The 16,420-nt window shown below is 51.2% G+C and overlaps 1 protein-coding gene across 7 annotated transcripts in view; it reads left to right on the forward strand.

Moving 5' to 3' along the window:
* Positions 1-16,420, forward strand: part of Sulf2 (sulfatase 2) — a 94,343-nt gene that overhangs the window by 68,902 nt on the left and 9,021 nt on the right. For all 7 annotated transcript variants that reach the window (XM_003467712.5, XM_013150402.2, XM_013150403.2 and 4 more), the window contains exons 5-11: positions 882-1,051; positions 5,394-5,544; positions 6,708-6,883; positions 8,628-8,756; positions 9,835-9,891; positions 10,232-10,361; positions 11,996-12,197. In XM_003467712.5, the coding sequence (XP_003467760.3) occupies positions 882-1,051; positions 5,394-5,544; positions 6,708-6,883; positions 8,628-8,756; positions 9,835-9,891; positions 10,232-10,361; positions 11,996-12,197 (1,015 nt within the window). The remainder of the gene's footprint in view (positions 1-881; positions 1,052-5,393; positions 5,545-6,707; positions 6,884-8,627; positions 8,757-9,834; positions 9,892-10,231; positions 10,362-11,995; positions 12,198-16,420) is intronic.

A 16,420-nucleotide genomic window follows, 5' to 3' on the forward strand; every position in this document is an offset into this window, starting at 1 on the left:
GCCCCCACCCTGTTGTGCTCTCTGGCCCTAGGCTGTCTGCCATGCAGCCTTTCATTTGCAATTCCCTCCACCAGGAACGCTCCCTCAGGATCAGTGTCTCGAGCCTGGCTGCACACTGCAGTCTGCTGGGGAGCTTTGAGAAAGTCTGTCCCCTGCGCCACACCACAGACCTACAGCACGTGGCCTGGGTATCAGTGAAGCCCCAGGGCTCTAGCAGGGGCTGTGGTGAAGTCCAGGGGCGCAGCTCTTCCTGTACCCAGCTCCTGCTCATCGTTCAGTCTCAGCTGTCACCTCCTTGTAACGGGCCCCCTGGCTCTTCCCCGCCCCAGCTCCCAGTTACCTCAGATGTCACATCTCCTTGTCTTTCCCCTCATTTGTCACACCTTGTAACAATCCTGGTGCTTTATGCACGTGTTTGTCTGCTTCTGTCCCCAGCAGGGCACTCAGGGCATGCCAGCTTTGTGACACTGGACCATGCACTAAACTTCTCTGTGCTTTTGTTTCCTGTTTGAAATATAAGAACTGTCACCATAGCAACTTTCTGTGATGTGTGTGCATTAGATGAGCTAATGCAAGCAAACGGAGTGGTTCTTGGCGCACCGTAAGCACTCAGTGGTGTTAGCTGTTACCCTCTGAATGTCTTTCATGAAGGAGTGACAAATGGCAGTTCCTCCCCAGTGCTCCTAAGCTCTGCTCTGCTGCCTCCTCCTGAGCTTCGCACCAGCCTGTATGTTTCACTTGCTGATTTACTGCCTGCCTGCTCCCCTAGACTTGTCGGCTCCACAGAACAGGATTTGTTTGGTTCCCCGCTGTATGCCTGCCTCATGTGGGGACTCAGTCCGGATACACAGCTCCTCACCGTTCTCCTCTCTCCCCGCCAGGATTACCTCACAGACCTCATCACCAACGACAGTGTGAGCTTCTTCCGCACGTCCAAGAAGATGTACCCACACAGGCCGGTCCTAATGGTCATCAGCCACGCTGCCCCCCACGGGCCCGAGGACTCGGCTCCGCAGTACTCACGCCTCTTCCCCAATGCATCCCAGCACATGTAAGCTCAGGCCTGCCTGCAGAGCCACTGGGTACCTTGAGGTGGGACAGTGATGGTGTGCCTGTGCCTCCTGTCTAGTCCTCCTGGGTAGAGACCCCAGGAACGCACCATTGTCTGGGGCAATGCAGGGATCCAAATCCAGGCAGCCTGGGTACAGAGCAGAGCAGGAGGCACAGTTCTTAACTTGGGACCCAGGTCCTCCTGCCACAACTATGGAAAGCACAGCAGTGGGAAGCTTCCCTTATGAGCCTGTGAGTTTTCGTTCTGACATTTAAGAACATTCTTCAGAGAAGGGGTCCCGAGTTCCCCCAGCTGCTGGCTGTGACGGGCCCTATGCTATGCCTCATCACATGGCATCAGGTCCCATCGTACTCACGGGGGGCCTTGGTCTGTCAGCCATCCATTGCCGCAGACCCTGTCATCAGAAGTTCAGCATGAAGCAACAGGCTGTTATTCAGGAACCTTGGAGTCACATCTTGAGTCCTGGCTCAGGGTCTGAGGTTCAGGCTGTGTTGAGGTGGCAGCCGGGACTGTTGCTGCCTGTGCATTGCCCAGGGCTCGCCCTCCTGGCTGGTTTGTGCCATGTTAGACCTCTCCAAGGCCGCATGAGTATCCGAACAACCTAGGAGTGCTTGCTCCAGGGAAAACAACCAGAGAGAGACGCCAAAGTGGCAGCTTTCATCTTTTATAACCTAACGTCAAAGTACCACCATCACACTGCCACATCCTATTGCTCACACCACAGTCCATGTAGGGCTGTGATGACCAGGCAGTGGGGATCATTAAGAGCCATCTTTAAGGCTGCCTGTCACACATAGTGTTCCCACTTTGCAGATGGGGAAACTGAGGCATGGAGCAGTGAGGTAACAGGTACCCAAGGGCCGCCCAGCTGCTGAATGGGCAGAGTAGGATTCAAATCCAGTCTCTACCTGTGTGTCCTATCTCTACCCACCCCTCTAGACCACCTCCATCCAGTTGGCTCTACATATCTTTCTGGAAAGTACTCTGGCTTTTCACTACCACAAACCACCTCCACTTAGCCATGATACTCAGCAGTCCTTGCTGTGCTATTCCAGGATGACAAGGACAGGGCAATTTAGAATCTGCTGAATATTCAGAATGTTTAATTTTCATCAAGATCAGGGTAGATTGTCTGCCTCGCTCCCCTCACTGTAATTGGTTTCTAACAGCACCCACAGTGGCTCAGAGAGGATAAGGCTTGGGTGTTACCTTCTCTCCCTGGTGGGCAGGGAAGCTGACAGTGGATGCTCAACCGCCTTCCTGGAGCCACAGCGCCACCTTCAGCCCCACACCGGCAGTGTCGCCTCTGCACAGCAGACTGCCTGGCTCCTGCTCCCCTCACCCCAGGAAGGCATCCCCCAGCCTCCCTTTCCCACCCAAGATTTCCATGGTCCATGCCACCCATCCCAGAGACAAAAGGCAAGGAGGGCCCTCCACCGCCGCTGCGGCTCCTACAGAAGAGGGCGTGGCTGCACCCCGGTAACCCCGAGTTTTGTGAAGAGGTCATTTGACAGTGCCTGCTTGATTGTCCCTTTGAAATGAAAATTGCAGAAATTGAAAATGAGCAGCCACCCACTCTTGCATACTCAGAGAATCCTCTTTGCCTCATTAGGGGCAAATTTGGAAGACTCTTTTGTCCCTGGGGTATTATGACATCCAAGACAAAAACCAAAAAACAAAGCAGCTAGAACATTTCATTATGACATCTCATTCAGTCAAGAAGGGCTGAACGGGAACAGAGCACGCATGTACAGCACAGCTGTTGCAGTGTTTGATCAGATGTCTCTTGTCCCAGCAAGACTGCCTTGTCTCTTGTCCCAGCTGACAGATGCTACTGCTGCTGCTGCTGCTACCACCACCATGCCCTGACCCGTCAGCCCATTGCCCCTCCCCATGCCACACCTGTGCAGACACTCAAGTGTAGACACAACCACATACATGCCAGACACCGAAACAGCAAGCCATATATATAGTACACATGCATACACAGGGTACAGACACATAGATATACCATGCACATACAAATGCATCCACACAAAGGGATACACACAGACCCACAGGTACACAAAGACAAATACAGATGTAGTCACATAGAGACGCAAATATACACCAAAAAGCACAGGCATGCAAACACACAGATACAAAGACACAGGTTAAAGACATGCACACAGGCAAACGTTCAGATGTATAAACACACAGAGCTTCCTTCCAGTGAGCTCAGGGTCTCCTCTTTCCTCCCCCAAGTTATGTTGCAACCGGGGTTAGCGGGTTTGGGGGCTGTTATTCACACCTCGCAGACACAGCATGAGGGCCACATCACCCTTCCTCACCGCCAGCTCAGGGAAGAAGGAGCTGCTCCCCAGTGCCCAGGGCAATGAGAGTTTCACATGGTTGCTCAGCAGGTGGAGGGACCACGCGGGAGCCCTGTGATGCAGGCAACCAGCCAGCTGCATGGGCCCCCACGAAATGGCTCATTCTTCTGGCCTCACAAAGGGGTCCTTTGCAGAAAAGACTGCAAAAGTCATTGCACAGTGACTTCTGATGATACAGCTGCCCTGCTCTGCAGGCAGCCCCATCCTGTCTTCTAGGGTATTAGGGATGACTGCTAAAGGAGCCCAGCCCCTTTAAACCTGGGGAACAGCTTTGACAAACTATGAGTCTCACTGGCTCTGCCGACCTCGCCCAGCAGCCTCCCTTCTGATCCTCAGTGGGGAGGAGGCCTTGTTCCCGGGAATGTTCTACACACAGGTCAGGCCCTGAGCTGGCCGCAGGGGAGAGCAGCCCTCTTGTAATCAAAGGAAGCATGGGCCAGCGAAGATTTAGCAGCAGGAGGCTACAGATCTGCAGAAAAGTCCAGAAGGAGTCTCCAGGCTGTGACTTCCTCCCGCTTCACATAGCAACGGTCTCCTGTCGGCTGCTGAACACTGCAGCATCATGTCTACCTGAGACCGATCTGACATCTGCAGTGGCGCTGAGGTGTTAGGTGCAAGGGGAAAGTTGCCCCCACACTGGCAAGGCCCAGCCACCTCCCGTCCCCCATAGTCCCTTGCCCCTTGATACCCATTCTGAAAAGCCCTTCGTCTTCACATGGGAGACAGGGATGCTGCAGCTTCATCAGAGCCACCAGGAGAGGGGCCACCTTCTCCGCGGTTGCAGTACTGTTTCCCAGCAGTGGTGCACCACACCCGGAGACCCTGCATGTTGGTGAGGTTTTCGGTTCTTCAGATCCCCGGGTCCGCATGAACAGAGGCAACAGAAGGTGCTCTTGCTTCGGGATGGAAAACGCGTTACCAGAACCACACAGAATGCCGACAGTAGCTGAGTCCGCCTTTGTGTTTCTGCTGCTTAGTCCTCCAGCAGGAGCCTCTCAGTCAATTTTGCCCCAGCACCAGTGATGTGAAGGACTCCACTGGCCCTGGGGTCAGCAGGCTTTGGTGCTAGCACGGGGTGGTGGCCATCCCAGCTGCCAGAGTTCAAGCCCAGTGTCTGCCTGGGGCAAGTCAGCCAGGGAGAGTGAAAATAGTGCCAGCTCCTCAGACTTGTGTGAAATGAGATGACAGAAGCTGAGCCCTTTGACTGTGCCAGCAGCCGCTCAGTAGAGGTCACGAGGTATTTGTTCTATGTCATTCATTATCACAGCTGCCACATGGCAAGAAGCCCAGAGCCCAGGGCTGTGCTCCTCACTCAGTGGACCCCAGGCTGCTCCCAAACTCCTCTGAGCAGCTCTTTAGTAAATGGGAGGCTTAAACAACTGGAAGAGTACTTTTGACAGTTACGGAAAGTGACATATCCTTGATGTGGGCATCTGGGTGCTAGCCTCAGAACTTGGGCCATATATGCATAACTGTAATGCATTTGAGCTTTAAATACATCTCTTACCCTTTTAAGCCAAAATCCACTGCAGAAGGATATTCTCTAGACCCCCTACCCACAGCGACTACCACTGGCCACTCGCAGAGCAGCTGTTCTAGGAAATTAGAGCCAGCTGGCCTGCTGGGGCTCTGAACTGGGCCCCTTGTGTTCTTTAAAAAGGGAGGTGAGCAAACCCCAGAGAGTGTCACAGAAAGACTAGCACCAAGCTAAGGCTTTGGCGTAAGAGACCAGGAAAGGGACAGCTTTTCTCACATGGTGGTTCCAAGTCATTCAGTGTTTTACCTCCTAATGGCTTCTGACATATTGTGCCATGCTGAGATGTGTTTAGCAGGGCTCCTGACACACAGTGTCCCTCATCCCCAAGTAGAACAAGCTACCTGTGTTGGCCACTCATCCGAGGTGCATCCGGGCCAAGCACGTAGGCCTGACCACTGTGTGTCTCCACCAGCACACCGAGCTACAACTATGCACCGAACCCGGACAAGCACTGGATCATGCGCTACACGGGGCCCATGAAGCCCATCCACATGGAGTTCACCAACATGCTGCAGCGGAAGCGCCTCCAAACCCTCCTGTCTGTGGACGACTCCATGGAGACGGTAGGTCCCCCTCCTGGGTGTGGCCTACACCCCAGCCACCAGGGCTAGGACCTCCCTGCTTGTGCCTGATGGCCTCCAGCCAGAGGCAGGAAGAGGAAATGCCAGGGTGCTGTCCAGACAGAAGAAAGTGGCTCAGAACAACCCAGGCCAACCTCCACCTTCATGAGACTTCCATTCACAATCTGTGCTGACCCTGTAGTAGCCACTTGTGGCTACTCTTTCCTTCGGTCATTTACATCTTTCATGCTTTATTGGGATCTCCTTCATATACCAGTAATTACAGTCATTATTGAGTGAATATTGAAGCCATCCAACTAAAGTCTACAACTCCATGGTTTTAATATATTCACAGTGTTGTGGAGCCACTTCCAAGTTAATGTGAGAACATTTTCATCACCTCAAAAAGCCCATCAACTTCATCATGACCCTCCAACCCCAATCTCACATACATGCACATATGCATACATCACACACACACCATTACCCCTGCAACCACTGGGCTCAGCCTCCATGGATTTAGTATTCTGAACATTTTGCATAAATGAAGTCACAAACTATACAGCCTTTACTACTGGAGTTTTTGTTTTCACTTAGTAGAGTGTTTTTTCAAGGTTGATTTTTGGTATAGTATGTGTTCCAATTCACTTTTATTGCTGATCATATTCCACCATGTGGATGTATGGGACACATTTTACCCCTGGCTACTTAAGTTTAAATTCATAAAAATACCATCGTAATGACACCTGGCTCCTCCATCACACTGGCCACAGTTCCTGCACCCAGCAGCCGAGGGGCTAGCGCCATCACCCAGGGCAACACAGTCTTTCACGATGCCACTGTCACAAAGTTTTGCTGCTGGGCAGCACTGTCATAGTTCACAAACACCTGCCACAGGCCATGTCCAGCTTCTTTCTTCATTCACTGACCTTTATTAAGTAAGGGTCAGTGTACAAGGGACACAGTGGTCAGGGAACAAGGTGACAGGCATCCCACAAGTAACAAACAGAAGGTGAAAAGTACCCTGGAGGGGCAGGGAGTTACCTCAGGGTCCTGCTGGGAAGTGACCTAAAGCAGGGGTGGACCCAACCCCTTGTCACTCACTCCAGTCAGTGGTGGAGAGGGCCCGTGGCCTGCCACACCTCAGCTCCTGACCTGGGTTGCAGATTTACAACATGCTGGTGGAAACAGGCGAGCTGGACAACACCTACATCGTCTACACTGCCGACCACGGCTACCACATCGGCCAGTTTGGACTGGTGAAAGGGAAGTCCATGCCGTATGAGTTTGACATTCGAGTCCCCTTCTATGTGAGGGGCCCCAACGTGGAGGCCGGCTCTCTGTAAGTGTCACCCCCACTCTTCCCCAGACTCCTAAGGGCTAAAAACTGCAGTCCCACACCAAGTCACACCCCTGGGTAGCACAGGATCTCAGCAGAGCCAATTGGAAACCATTATGTCACCCGGGCAGACTCTGACCCTTCTGATGAGGAGGAAGCCAGGAGCAGTTAGCACCTGGGAAACAATGACTCTGGTGGGGCAGTGTGCCAGGACACCCTGGGGAAGGGTCCTTCCGGCAAGTGGGAAGGGGCTTTGTTTCTGGTGGCTGTTGGAGAAGAGCCGCAAACTTCAGTCAGGCAGCCAGTTATCCTGGGAGCAGCTGACTGTGTCCCTTCCACACCAGCTGCTGCCCTCAGCCAGCCAGTCCCCTTGGCCTACCCTTTGCACAGACATGGCCCACAGTAGAAGGGCTCCGTCTGGGATAGGCTAGACTCCAGCTGCAGCTTCTGTGGGTCGGGGCCAGAGCAGTAGAGGGAGTTTGAAGAGGCGGCTCCCCCGCCATGTGCTCTCACCTCTCCAGTGTGCAGAGGTGAAAGCACGTGCTAGGATAAGTGGCTTTCAGGTGTGGCTGGCTCCAGCTGATTACAGTGCCATCAAAAAGCTCATTTTGCATCTCTCAACCCTGTTTCCTCCAAGTTGGCTTCACTCTCTAGCAGGCTTTAGGGTCAGCATCTTCTAACCTTTGGCTGTGCAGCTTAGGGAACCAAAATTGGTTGGCAGAAAAGGTCTCTTACTGTCTGGTTAGGGTTAGCGTCCCTCACTATAGCCAGAGGTGATAGAAAATCTGGGAGGACCCGACCAGGGACATCAGGCAGTTGAACCTAAACAGCCAAGTTAGACACAGAGTTGAAAGCTGCTGTCTCACTCTGGCTAGGGAAAGCCATCGCCGGCCTGCCCACCTTGGTCAGGTAGGATCTTGGCATCAGTAGCTGGCTGCCGACATGCAAGGTCAGGCCTCTTGCTCCAGCCTTCTGCAGCTCTCACCTGCCAACTGAAGCTGCTGTGCAGGCCACAGAGCTCTAGCACCATGCAGCTTCACCCCAAGTCTCCCAAAGCCCCCAAGACGCTTGGCTGTCCACATACTACTCACTTTGTGTGTGTGTGTGTGTGTGTGTGTGGAGGGGTGCATACTGGGGATTCGCTGAGCTACATCTCCAGCCTTTTTTTTTTTTTTTCCCATTTTGAGACAGGGTCTTGCAAGTCATTAAATTGCCCAGGCTGCACTAAAACTTGGGACCCACCTGCCTCAACCTCCCAGGGTTCTGGGATTATGTGCACCTCTATTCCCAGCTAACTCCTTGGTAATAGTTGAGGAAAGAACTGAGGGTGAAGTTTCTGTCATAGTGATCTCTGCAGGAAGAACATTCAAGGAAGAGGGCACAGCAAGGATGGAGACTCTGAGACCAGACTATGCCCAGCTCTAAAGGAGCAGCAAGGGGCAGGATGTGCCTAGAAGATGGAGGATCCAGCAAGGCCCAGGGTCTGTGTAGCACTGAAGGTGCAGAGCTCCCTGGTGGTGGCAGTCAGCCCAGCGCTGTGCTGTGTAGGGAGGCTTAGAAGGCAAGGGAGTGAACACAGGTGAGGGCTGACTGAATCGGGAACACAGGAGAACTGTTGAGAGTTGAGGTAACACGATCCAGAAGTCCTCACCTGCAAGCAACAGTCCCTGGCGACCTCTCTGCCTCTGGCTTCCTCTCTCCCAAGTGAGGCCAGGTGGCCAAGTCCCTGCTCTCCCTGTCTCCTCAGGAATCCCCACATCGTCCTCAACATCGATTTGGCCCCTACCATCCTGGACATTGCCGGCCTGGACATCCCTGCAGACATGGATGGGAAATCTATCCTCAAGCTGTTGGACATGGAGCGGCCAGTGAATCGGTGAGGGGCACAGCAGATCCAGGGGAGGGATACAGGGCTCCCCAACCTATAGACACTTAGGGCTATGTGGGTCTGGGGGTCTCCCAAGGGTCACGAGGTGGGGGTCGACCTGCCATGGGAGGGGGGAAAAAGGGACCCTTTGCAAGACTGGGGCTTCCACCTGGACTTGAGGACCGGGTCAAAGCTAAGCTTATGCAAAGCAGGAGATAATAGCAGTGGCATAACCATGGAGTTTGTGCTGATGCCGTAGTATGTGCCACGTCCTGTGCTAAGTGCTTTGCAGGGAATGCCATCATTTCCGTTCTCGCAATAACTCGGCGAGCACTCGTATTACCTCCACCTGCCATCTGGGAATTTGAATCCCTAAGAGGCCAAGTGACTTGGCAACAAGTCTGCATGCAGCTCCAGGAATTTAGATTGTTGCTATGCTCCAAGCTTTAATGATGGGTGGTATGATGGGAATCTGTTCCTAGGTGTCCTGTGAGGCAGAAGGGAACTGGAGTGCTGACCAAAACATAGGTGAGGAGGAGGAGTGACATCTCATGGCCAGTGCTGAGACGGCCCACCAGGCCACTGACCCCAGGCTTTATTTCAGCCTTGGGCTTGCACTGTTGCTTCCTTCCCCTTTCCCCAGAGTCCAGCCCTGAAGGGTGCTAATTAGCTCAGTGAGCCACTCCTTCCAATTAGAGGCCAGGTGAGCTATAAGAAGTAAATAGATATTCATGGGGAGGCAAACTGGCTCAGAGGCCAAGATCCCAAGAGTCAGGGTCCATGTGGTAACATCATCTTAGCCTCAGTGTGCCCATTTAGGAAATGGAAAAGGCAGCGTAACATGCCAAGAAGTACGCACTCCAGGACCACAGTTCCAACTGTAATAAAGTCAAGGAAAAGCCTGGAACGTAATTAATTGGAAGTTCAGAGCACCTCAGCATCCCTCCCTGCACAGGATACACACGCACAGCTGGAGCTTCAGACCCTGACTGTGGGCCAGGCTGGCTCTGGGAACAACCCTCCCCAAGAAGAGGAGGATGTTGGGGAGGGACCCCAGATAAGAAGCTGGAGCTCGCCTGTTTTCCAGGTTTCACTTGAAAAAGAAAATGAGGGTCTGGCGGGACTCCTTCTTGGTGGAGAGAGGGTAAGTCCTGAGGCATTTAAAGACCTCACTGAGGAAGTTGGGAGAGGGTCTGATGACCTGGAGGCTGTGTCCAAAGCCCAGGACACAGTGCCCTGTGGTTGATGGCCCAGTTTGCACCTGGAGGACACACGTACCCTTGGACATGTCTTATCCAGCCTGGGTATCTTTGTTGTTTGTTCATTTATTGGCAACTGAAGCCTTTCAAGTTTCCTATAAAATTCTGATTTATAAGTCTTTTAAAACTCAGCATCCCTGGTCAGCTGGCCCTTCATGCTCCAAAGTAAGGGCAAGCCACTGCCCCAGGGCTCCTCCAGAGCTCAAGCCTGCCCCACCCCCACAGCAAACTGCTCCATAAGAGGGACAGCAGCAAGGTAGATGCCCAGGAGGAGAACTTCCTGCCCAAGTTCCAGCGCGTGAAGGACCTGTGTCAGCGTGCCGAGTACCAGACAGCATGTGAGCAGCTGGGGCAGGTAAGGAGCCCGTGACCACCCTGTTTCCCTGCCATCATCCCTCTCTCCTTCCCTCAGGTCCTACATGTGACTCCAGTGTGCATATTTGAAGCTCACAGTGGACAGTCCCCTTCCTCACCATTTCTGGGCCCTGTCCAGGTCAGAGACAATGTCCTGAGGCCTGGGTGTGACTTGGGCTCCTCACAGATTCCTGACCCTTGCACAAGGGCGCTAGCAGTAGCCACAGATGTAAACTTTAGTTTCAGCAACTTCACTTTGATGGTTTCTTCTTTGTAGCTAGTCTTCCTTTTATGGGAGTTGGAGAAAATGGTTTTTAAAAAGCAAATTGCTGTAACAGAACTATTAAGATAGCATTCAGAGATGGCAGGACGTGTCATCTTTTCCCAGATCTGGAAGGTTAAGGTGGGTTCGAGAAGGAAATGGGGTGAAGACTATAAAGTTACACCCACTGAGGGGCAGGGGAGCAGAGGAGGGCCTGGCAGCAGGCTGGGGCAGGCAGGAGAGTACACTTGCTTCACAGTGAGTGGATGTGAGGGACAGAAAGCCATGAACCTGACACCGGCCACCAGGTGAGGACAGACTGGTGAGGTGGGCACGAGAGGCAGGGCCTTGAGGAGCAGAAGACAATTCTATCACAGCCCCAGCTCCTCTCCTAACTCTGTGTCCAGGGCGAGTCACTGTCTCTGTGCCTCATCTAAAAAGGAGCATGAGGACAGCAGCTGCCTGGCAGGGTTGAATCTAACAAGTCAGTGCCCACCAGCCAGTGCTTGGTAAGGGACAGGTGCTCAATAACCACGGGAAACAGATCCAATTCATGTCCTGGGATACACGCATGAGCATAGAACAGGCCCTAAATAAGCAGTCAGAGGGTCAAAGCAAGCAAAAAAAAACAGCAGGGGAGAGAATTCTGCTGTAGGACCCAGTAGGGAGTCCAGCAGCGAGATGGAAAATCAATAGGAGACAGACTTAGGAGTCACTGTGTTTAGTTACCTTTTGACCAAATCCTCGGAGTCAGACATGTACCTGTATAATTTGACTCTATGTGAATGACTCCTTTGGAGAGGGGAAAGGATTTTAAATGAGATGATTAGGAAAGGTTTTCAAAAGAGACGACAGAAGCAGAGGGATGAAAAGCCTCCAACTTCATGCAGAACTGGAGAAAATCATTCTAGACCACAAGAACAGCAAGTGCAAAGGCTCTGTGACAGCATATTAGGGCATCAGGAGAGTTCAGGGATAAAACAGGATAAAATGCCCTGAAGGAGGGCAGAGGGCAGATTGTGCAGGATATTGAAGATCAGACCTAGGTACTTGGGTTTGGGTCTCCTCCTGAAGACAGGCGCCCTTGGCAGGTTTTAACTAGGAAAGCTATGATCTTGCCCTTTTTAGACTCCTCTAGCTGTCCTGTGAGCATAGACTTCAACAGAAAGAAGCAGCTAAACGCGGGTATGGAGGAAGCAGTTGGCCTCATAGTAGCTTCCATAAGGTACAAGCGGCAACAGTGGAGATGAGCAGGCACATGAAGGCCATAGGGGTGGGCAGGGCTGACAACCGCTGCACATGGACAGAGAGAGGGTAGTCCTTAGGTTTGGGGACCAAGGCACTCGAGTCTGAGACCTTGTGTGCATTTGCAGAAGTGGCAGTGTGTGGAGGATGCCTCGGGAAAGCTGAAACTTCACAAGTGCAAGGGCCCTGTTCGGCTTGGCAGCAGCAGTGACAAACCCTTTTCCAACCTCGTGCCCAAATACTACGGGCAGGGGAGCAAAGCCTGCACCTGTGAGCGTAGCGACTACAAGCTGGGCCTGGCTGGACGCCGGAAGAAGCTCTTCAAGAAGAGTAAGTGTCATAGCTTGAGCAGAACTGGGCAGGAGGCGACGTGCTTGGAGGTCCCGTTTGTTCAAACAATTCCCAAGGTATTTGCCTCTTTGACCAGGTGTCATTGTAGGAACCAAAGACAGTGCCAGACTCCTCTTAAACCACTCAGTCCAGTGGAAACAGCAGTGAACCTACATCCAAGTAGTGCTACAAAAAAGTGGGGCAGAGGGAGGGCCAAGGTCAGATGTGATTTCAAAGGCCCCTCGAGCGGCCTTTCAATGAGCTACAGGGGATAACAGAAGCAGAAGTCTATTACCAGCCTGGCTCAGAGACCTGACTGACCCAGAAGCCAGGTGGTGTAGGCAGGACTGTGGCATCAAGAGGAAATGAGGGGCTGGGGATTTAGCTCAGAGGCATAAGCGTCTGCCTTGCAAGCAGGCAGTCATGAGTTCGATCCCTGGTACTCATAAAAAAGAAAAAGACAAAAAAGGGGGGGGGGATCACTGAGTAGACAGCCATCAGGCCATGCTGCTACAGTCAATGTTTTTTCTTGACAGGTTCCAAATTTGCAAACTCACCTTATCCCAAAATTGATTTGTGGCCCTCAAATCAATGTTTGTGTCACTTTTGAAGGGACATGTTTTGAGTTGATTAATATGCTCCTTGCTAAGAACAACCTTCCTCATTTCAGGTCCCACACTACGAAAGGGTCCTTTTCACAGTCTAGTGCCTCACGACCATGCTTTTCCGCTTGTTGGGCAATTTCATTGTTTAAATGTCCCCAAGTGTAGTGCTAAGGTGCTGGCTAGGCACAAGAAGTCCACAATGTCTTATGGAGAAAATGCACCGCTTAAGTGAGCTTCCTTCAGGCAGTTATGCTGCTGCTGTGCTGCTGGCCTTATGTTTAAGGATAATGGGCCAGCAATGTGTCTTTAGAGAAGCACACTTACAAGGCTCAGTGTTGGTGAGGTGATCGAAGTGCTGTGACCAGAGGAGCCTAATCCTGATTTCCACTAGGAGCACTTGTTCAGTCTTTACTAAGTTTGTCTGAATAACTTTATAGGGCATGAACAAGTACTGAAAGTAAGGAAAAGAGATTATACCTGGGACAAGAGAGCTCCAGTCCCTGAAGCAGCTGCCATACCCCTGGAGGGGCCAGGAGCAGAGTGACTTGAAAGCCAAGGATTCCTCTGGCCCTGGCTAGGAGGCTGGGCCATCATCCTTGATTATGTGCACCAATCAGTTTTTCCAGGTTGAATTATACATCATCTCTTGTGGCTCAGGTCTTTCCCACAAAATGGAAGGCAGACAGGGACCATTCTTTGTAAGTGGGAACGAAATTGCTTTGAAACTGCCAGGAGCGCTCCTGGATGCTGACAAACTGGCCAGCCGTGTCCTCTCCAGAGAGGTCTCCTCTGTTGCCATTTCTCTGGCTTCCTGATAGCCAAAGCCTACAGATCTGGTTATTACTTATAAAAAGCTTTAATATATACTACCTTAGCCATTTGTTTCCATTTCAGTGATGCTGAATTAATTCACACTGTTGTACAACCAGTTGCCAGAACTTCGTTTAATTCTGTCCCCATCAAACAGTCCCCGAGCCCATCCTCCTACTGTCTCTACCCCAAGGCACTGTCTGTGTGTGAACGCCTTTTCTCGCTCTGTGTAACATAGGTTGAGTCGTCCATGTGGCAGAACTCTCTCCCTTTTTGAGGCTGTGTGATAGCTCATTGCAGTCTAATTAGAGATGTAGGTACACTGTCTCCTTGTAGGCTCCATAGACTGTCAGGCAATAGACACCTTTGTCATGGGGATAAACTCTCTGAAATGACCAACTCCTATCTCAAACAAGGCTTCCTGGTTGAGGTCCTGTTCCTTTTCCTCCCGAGTTGATTAGTAACTACGGAGCTGACATTTTTAGCTGAAGTCAACAATCAGTTTTTCCAGGTTGAATTATACATCATCTCTTGGCTTCAATATGTGGCACAGATAATCTTTAAATAACAGAAGAACCTGAGGCTAAATTAAGCTCCCTCCACTCTTTATTCCATTAATGGTTAGAGGAAAGGAAAAATGCAAGAAAGAGGACATTTCAGTCAGTCCCAGTTCAAAGGTACAATTTAAGTAAAGGTAGCGTAACATCCAAACTGGCTTACAGGGCTTCGCAACAGCCCTGTGAGCACGCCAGAGTGACCACTTCTTATGATGAATGTGGGAAAAAGTCACATGGCTATCAGGGGACTCCAGTCCCATCTGTTACCAAGAGGACACTCTCCATCCTGCCTTTCTGGCAAAGCCTGGCATCTTGTTCCCCATGGCATTTGTCCACATCTAGACATTTTTTTGGCTGTCACAATTTGAAGGGATAGGGTGCTACTGGCATGTAGTAAGCAGAGGCCAGGGATGCTGCTACCACCCTACAACACACAGGATGCCTCCATAAACCAGTTAACAGTGCCAAGGCTGAGAAGCACTGGTCCTGCACAGCTCAGGCCTTGGCCCACCTCAACCCACTGAAATTATGGCTGTGGTGTGCAGAAGCCAAGCAGCCAGCCAACACAGAATAACATCCAGGAACAGATGAGGGTGAGGAGTATTCCAAGATGGCCCCAGGTGACCAGTGTTTGTTATTCTCTCAGCAAATCTATAAACTCTATTCTATACTAGATGCTGAGCTTAGAGTTGAATGGAGAGAGACCTGGCTTGAACCATGGATGAATCAAGATGTAAAAGCCAGAATAACAAGCCACTTCCCATGATGAAAAGGCATAAAGAAAATGCAAAGATGGTGACCAGGTAGATAGGTATCCAAGGACAGATGGGTGATCAGTGGCATATAAATGAGATCAGAGCTAAAGAGCAAGCTTTTGTGACCTGCCAGAGAGCAAGTGCTGGTCAGAGAACTTGATGCGTCCCAGCCACATAAAAACAGCCAGTATTGGCCTGAATGTGGGGAGCAGCTCGACTGGTGAGATGATGTCACAACTGCAGTGCCAAGGCCCTGGAGTAGTGAATCAATGCCAGCTCACCAAGTACTGATAAATTTACCAGTTTTGTTTCAGGTCATTCTCCAAAGAGCTCTGTAATATGGACATCATGATACCATCACTGCTCAGAAGTAAACTGAGCCACCATGGTTATGCATGTAACCAGGATTTATACCTGAGCATGACCAAGATCTCGGCCACCAGGTTATGAAGAGCTGGTGCTACCCTGTTTGTGTGGCAGGAAGTTACCTCTGAGGTGGTGTAAACTCAGTGATACTGAAAGGTGAAGGTGTAGCTGCAGTGCAGGAATAGTCAATACAGGGCTGTTTAACTTCAGCAAAAGGTGACAACTCATGTTTTATGGGGTCTATACTCTCTGTCTCAGTTACTCAATTCTGTTCTAGTGGGCTATGGCTAGTTCAGGACCTACAGGTTTGGGGAACTCTAACCTTCTAGCTAGGAGACAGAGAGTGCAAAGATGCAAAGCAGCTAACTCCCATGCCAGGTGAGACCAAAGGAGCTGAAGTCTGTTTCATGACCAATGTGGAAAGGGCATGACCTGATGGCACAGGGAAAATTCCTCAGTGCTCCGTGCAGGGAGATAAAAATGGCCCAACAGTCTCAAAGTTTTGCCAACAAGGGTTAGCCTCTCTAGCAGCCCTGAAGATCGATTGGCCTGGGATTCAGATACAAGGAATATGAGAACTGAAAGATACGAAACTAAAACAGGATCCTAGAGCTACAGGGAAAGAGAGGCTGCAGCAGCTTAGGTGCCATTGTCTACAGCCCCCACCTGGTTTTCCTTGGTTGCCATGTAATGGTCTAGGCTAGTAACCTGCTCCATCTGCATCTCAGGAAACTACATTTTGGAGAGGCTTCAGATATTTCACTGCAGGTTGAGCCACTCAGGAATTGAAGTTTCAAGTGAAACGGCAGAGTTTTAGGGGCTGGGGATTTAGCTCAGCGGCATAAACACCTGCCTTGCAAGCAGGCGGTCGTGAGTTCGATACCGGGTACCCATAAAAATGAAAAAGACCAAAAAGGGCAGAGTTTTAAAACCGAGAGGCCTGGAAAGGTCTGTAAACGTAATGCTGTAGATTCTTACTCTTGCTGACCGTTTAGAATTAAGTACTCAATTACACATCTGATCACCAACACGGGGGGGGGAAGGTGGGGTACCACGGATCAAACTCACAACCTCATGCTTGCCACTTAGCTTACTTAGGCCCTTACACCAAGCTAAACCCCCACCTCACC

The sequence above is a fragment of the Cavia porcellus genome, unplaced genomic scaffold, assembly GCF_034190915.1.
Source record: "Cavia porcellus strain 051 isolate PalLab524CR breed Dunkin Hartley unplaced genomic scaffold, mCavPor4.1 scaffold_5, whole genome shotgun sequence".
Classification (NCBI taxonomy): Eukaryota; Metazoa; Chordata; class Mammalia; order Rodentia; family Caviidae; genus Cavia; species Cavia porcellus.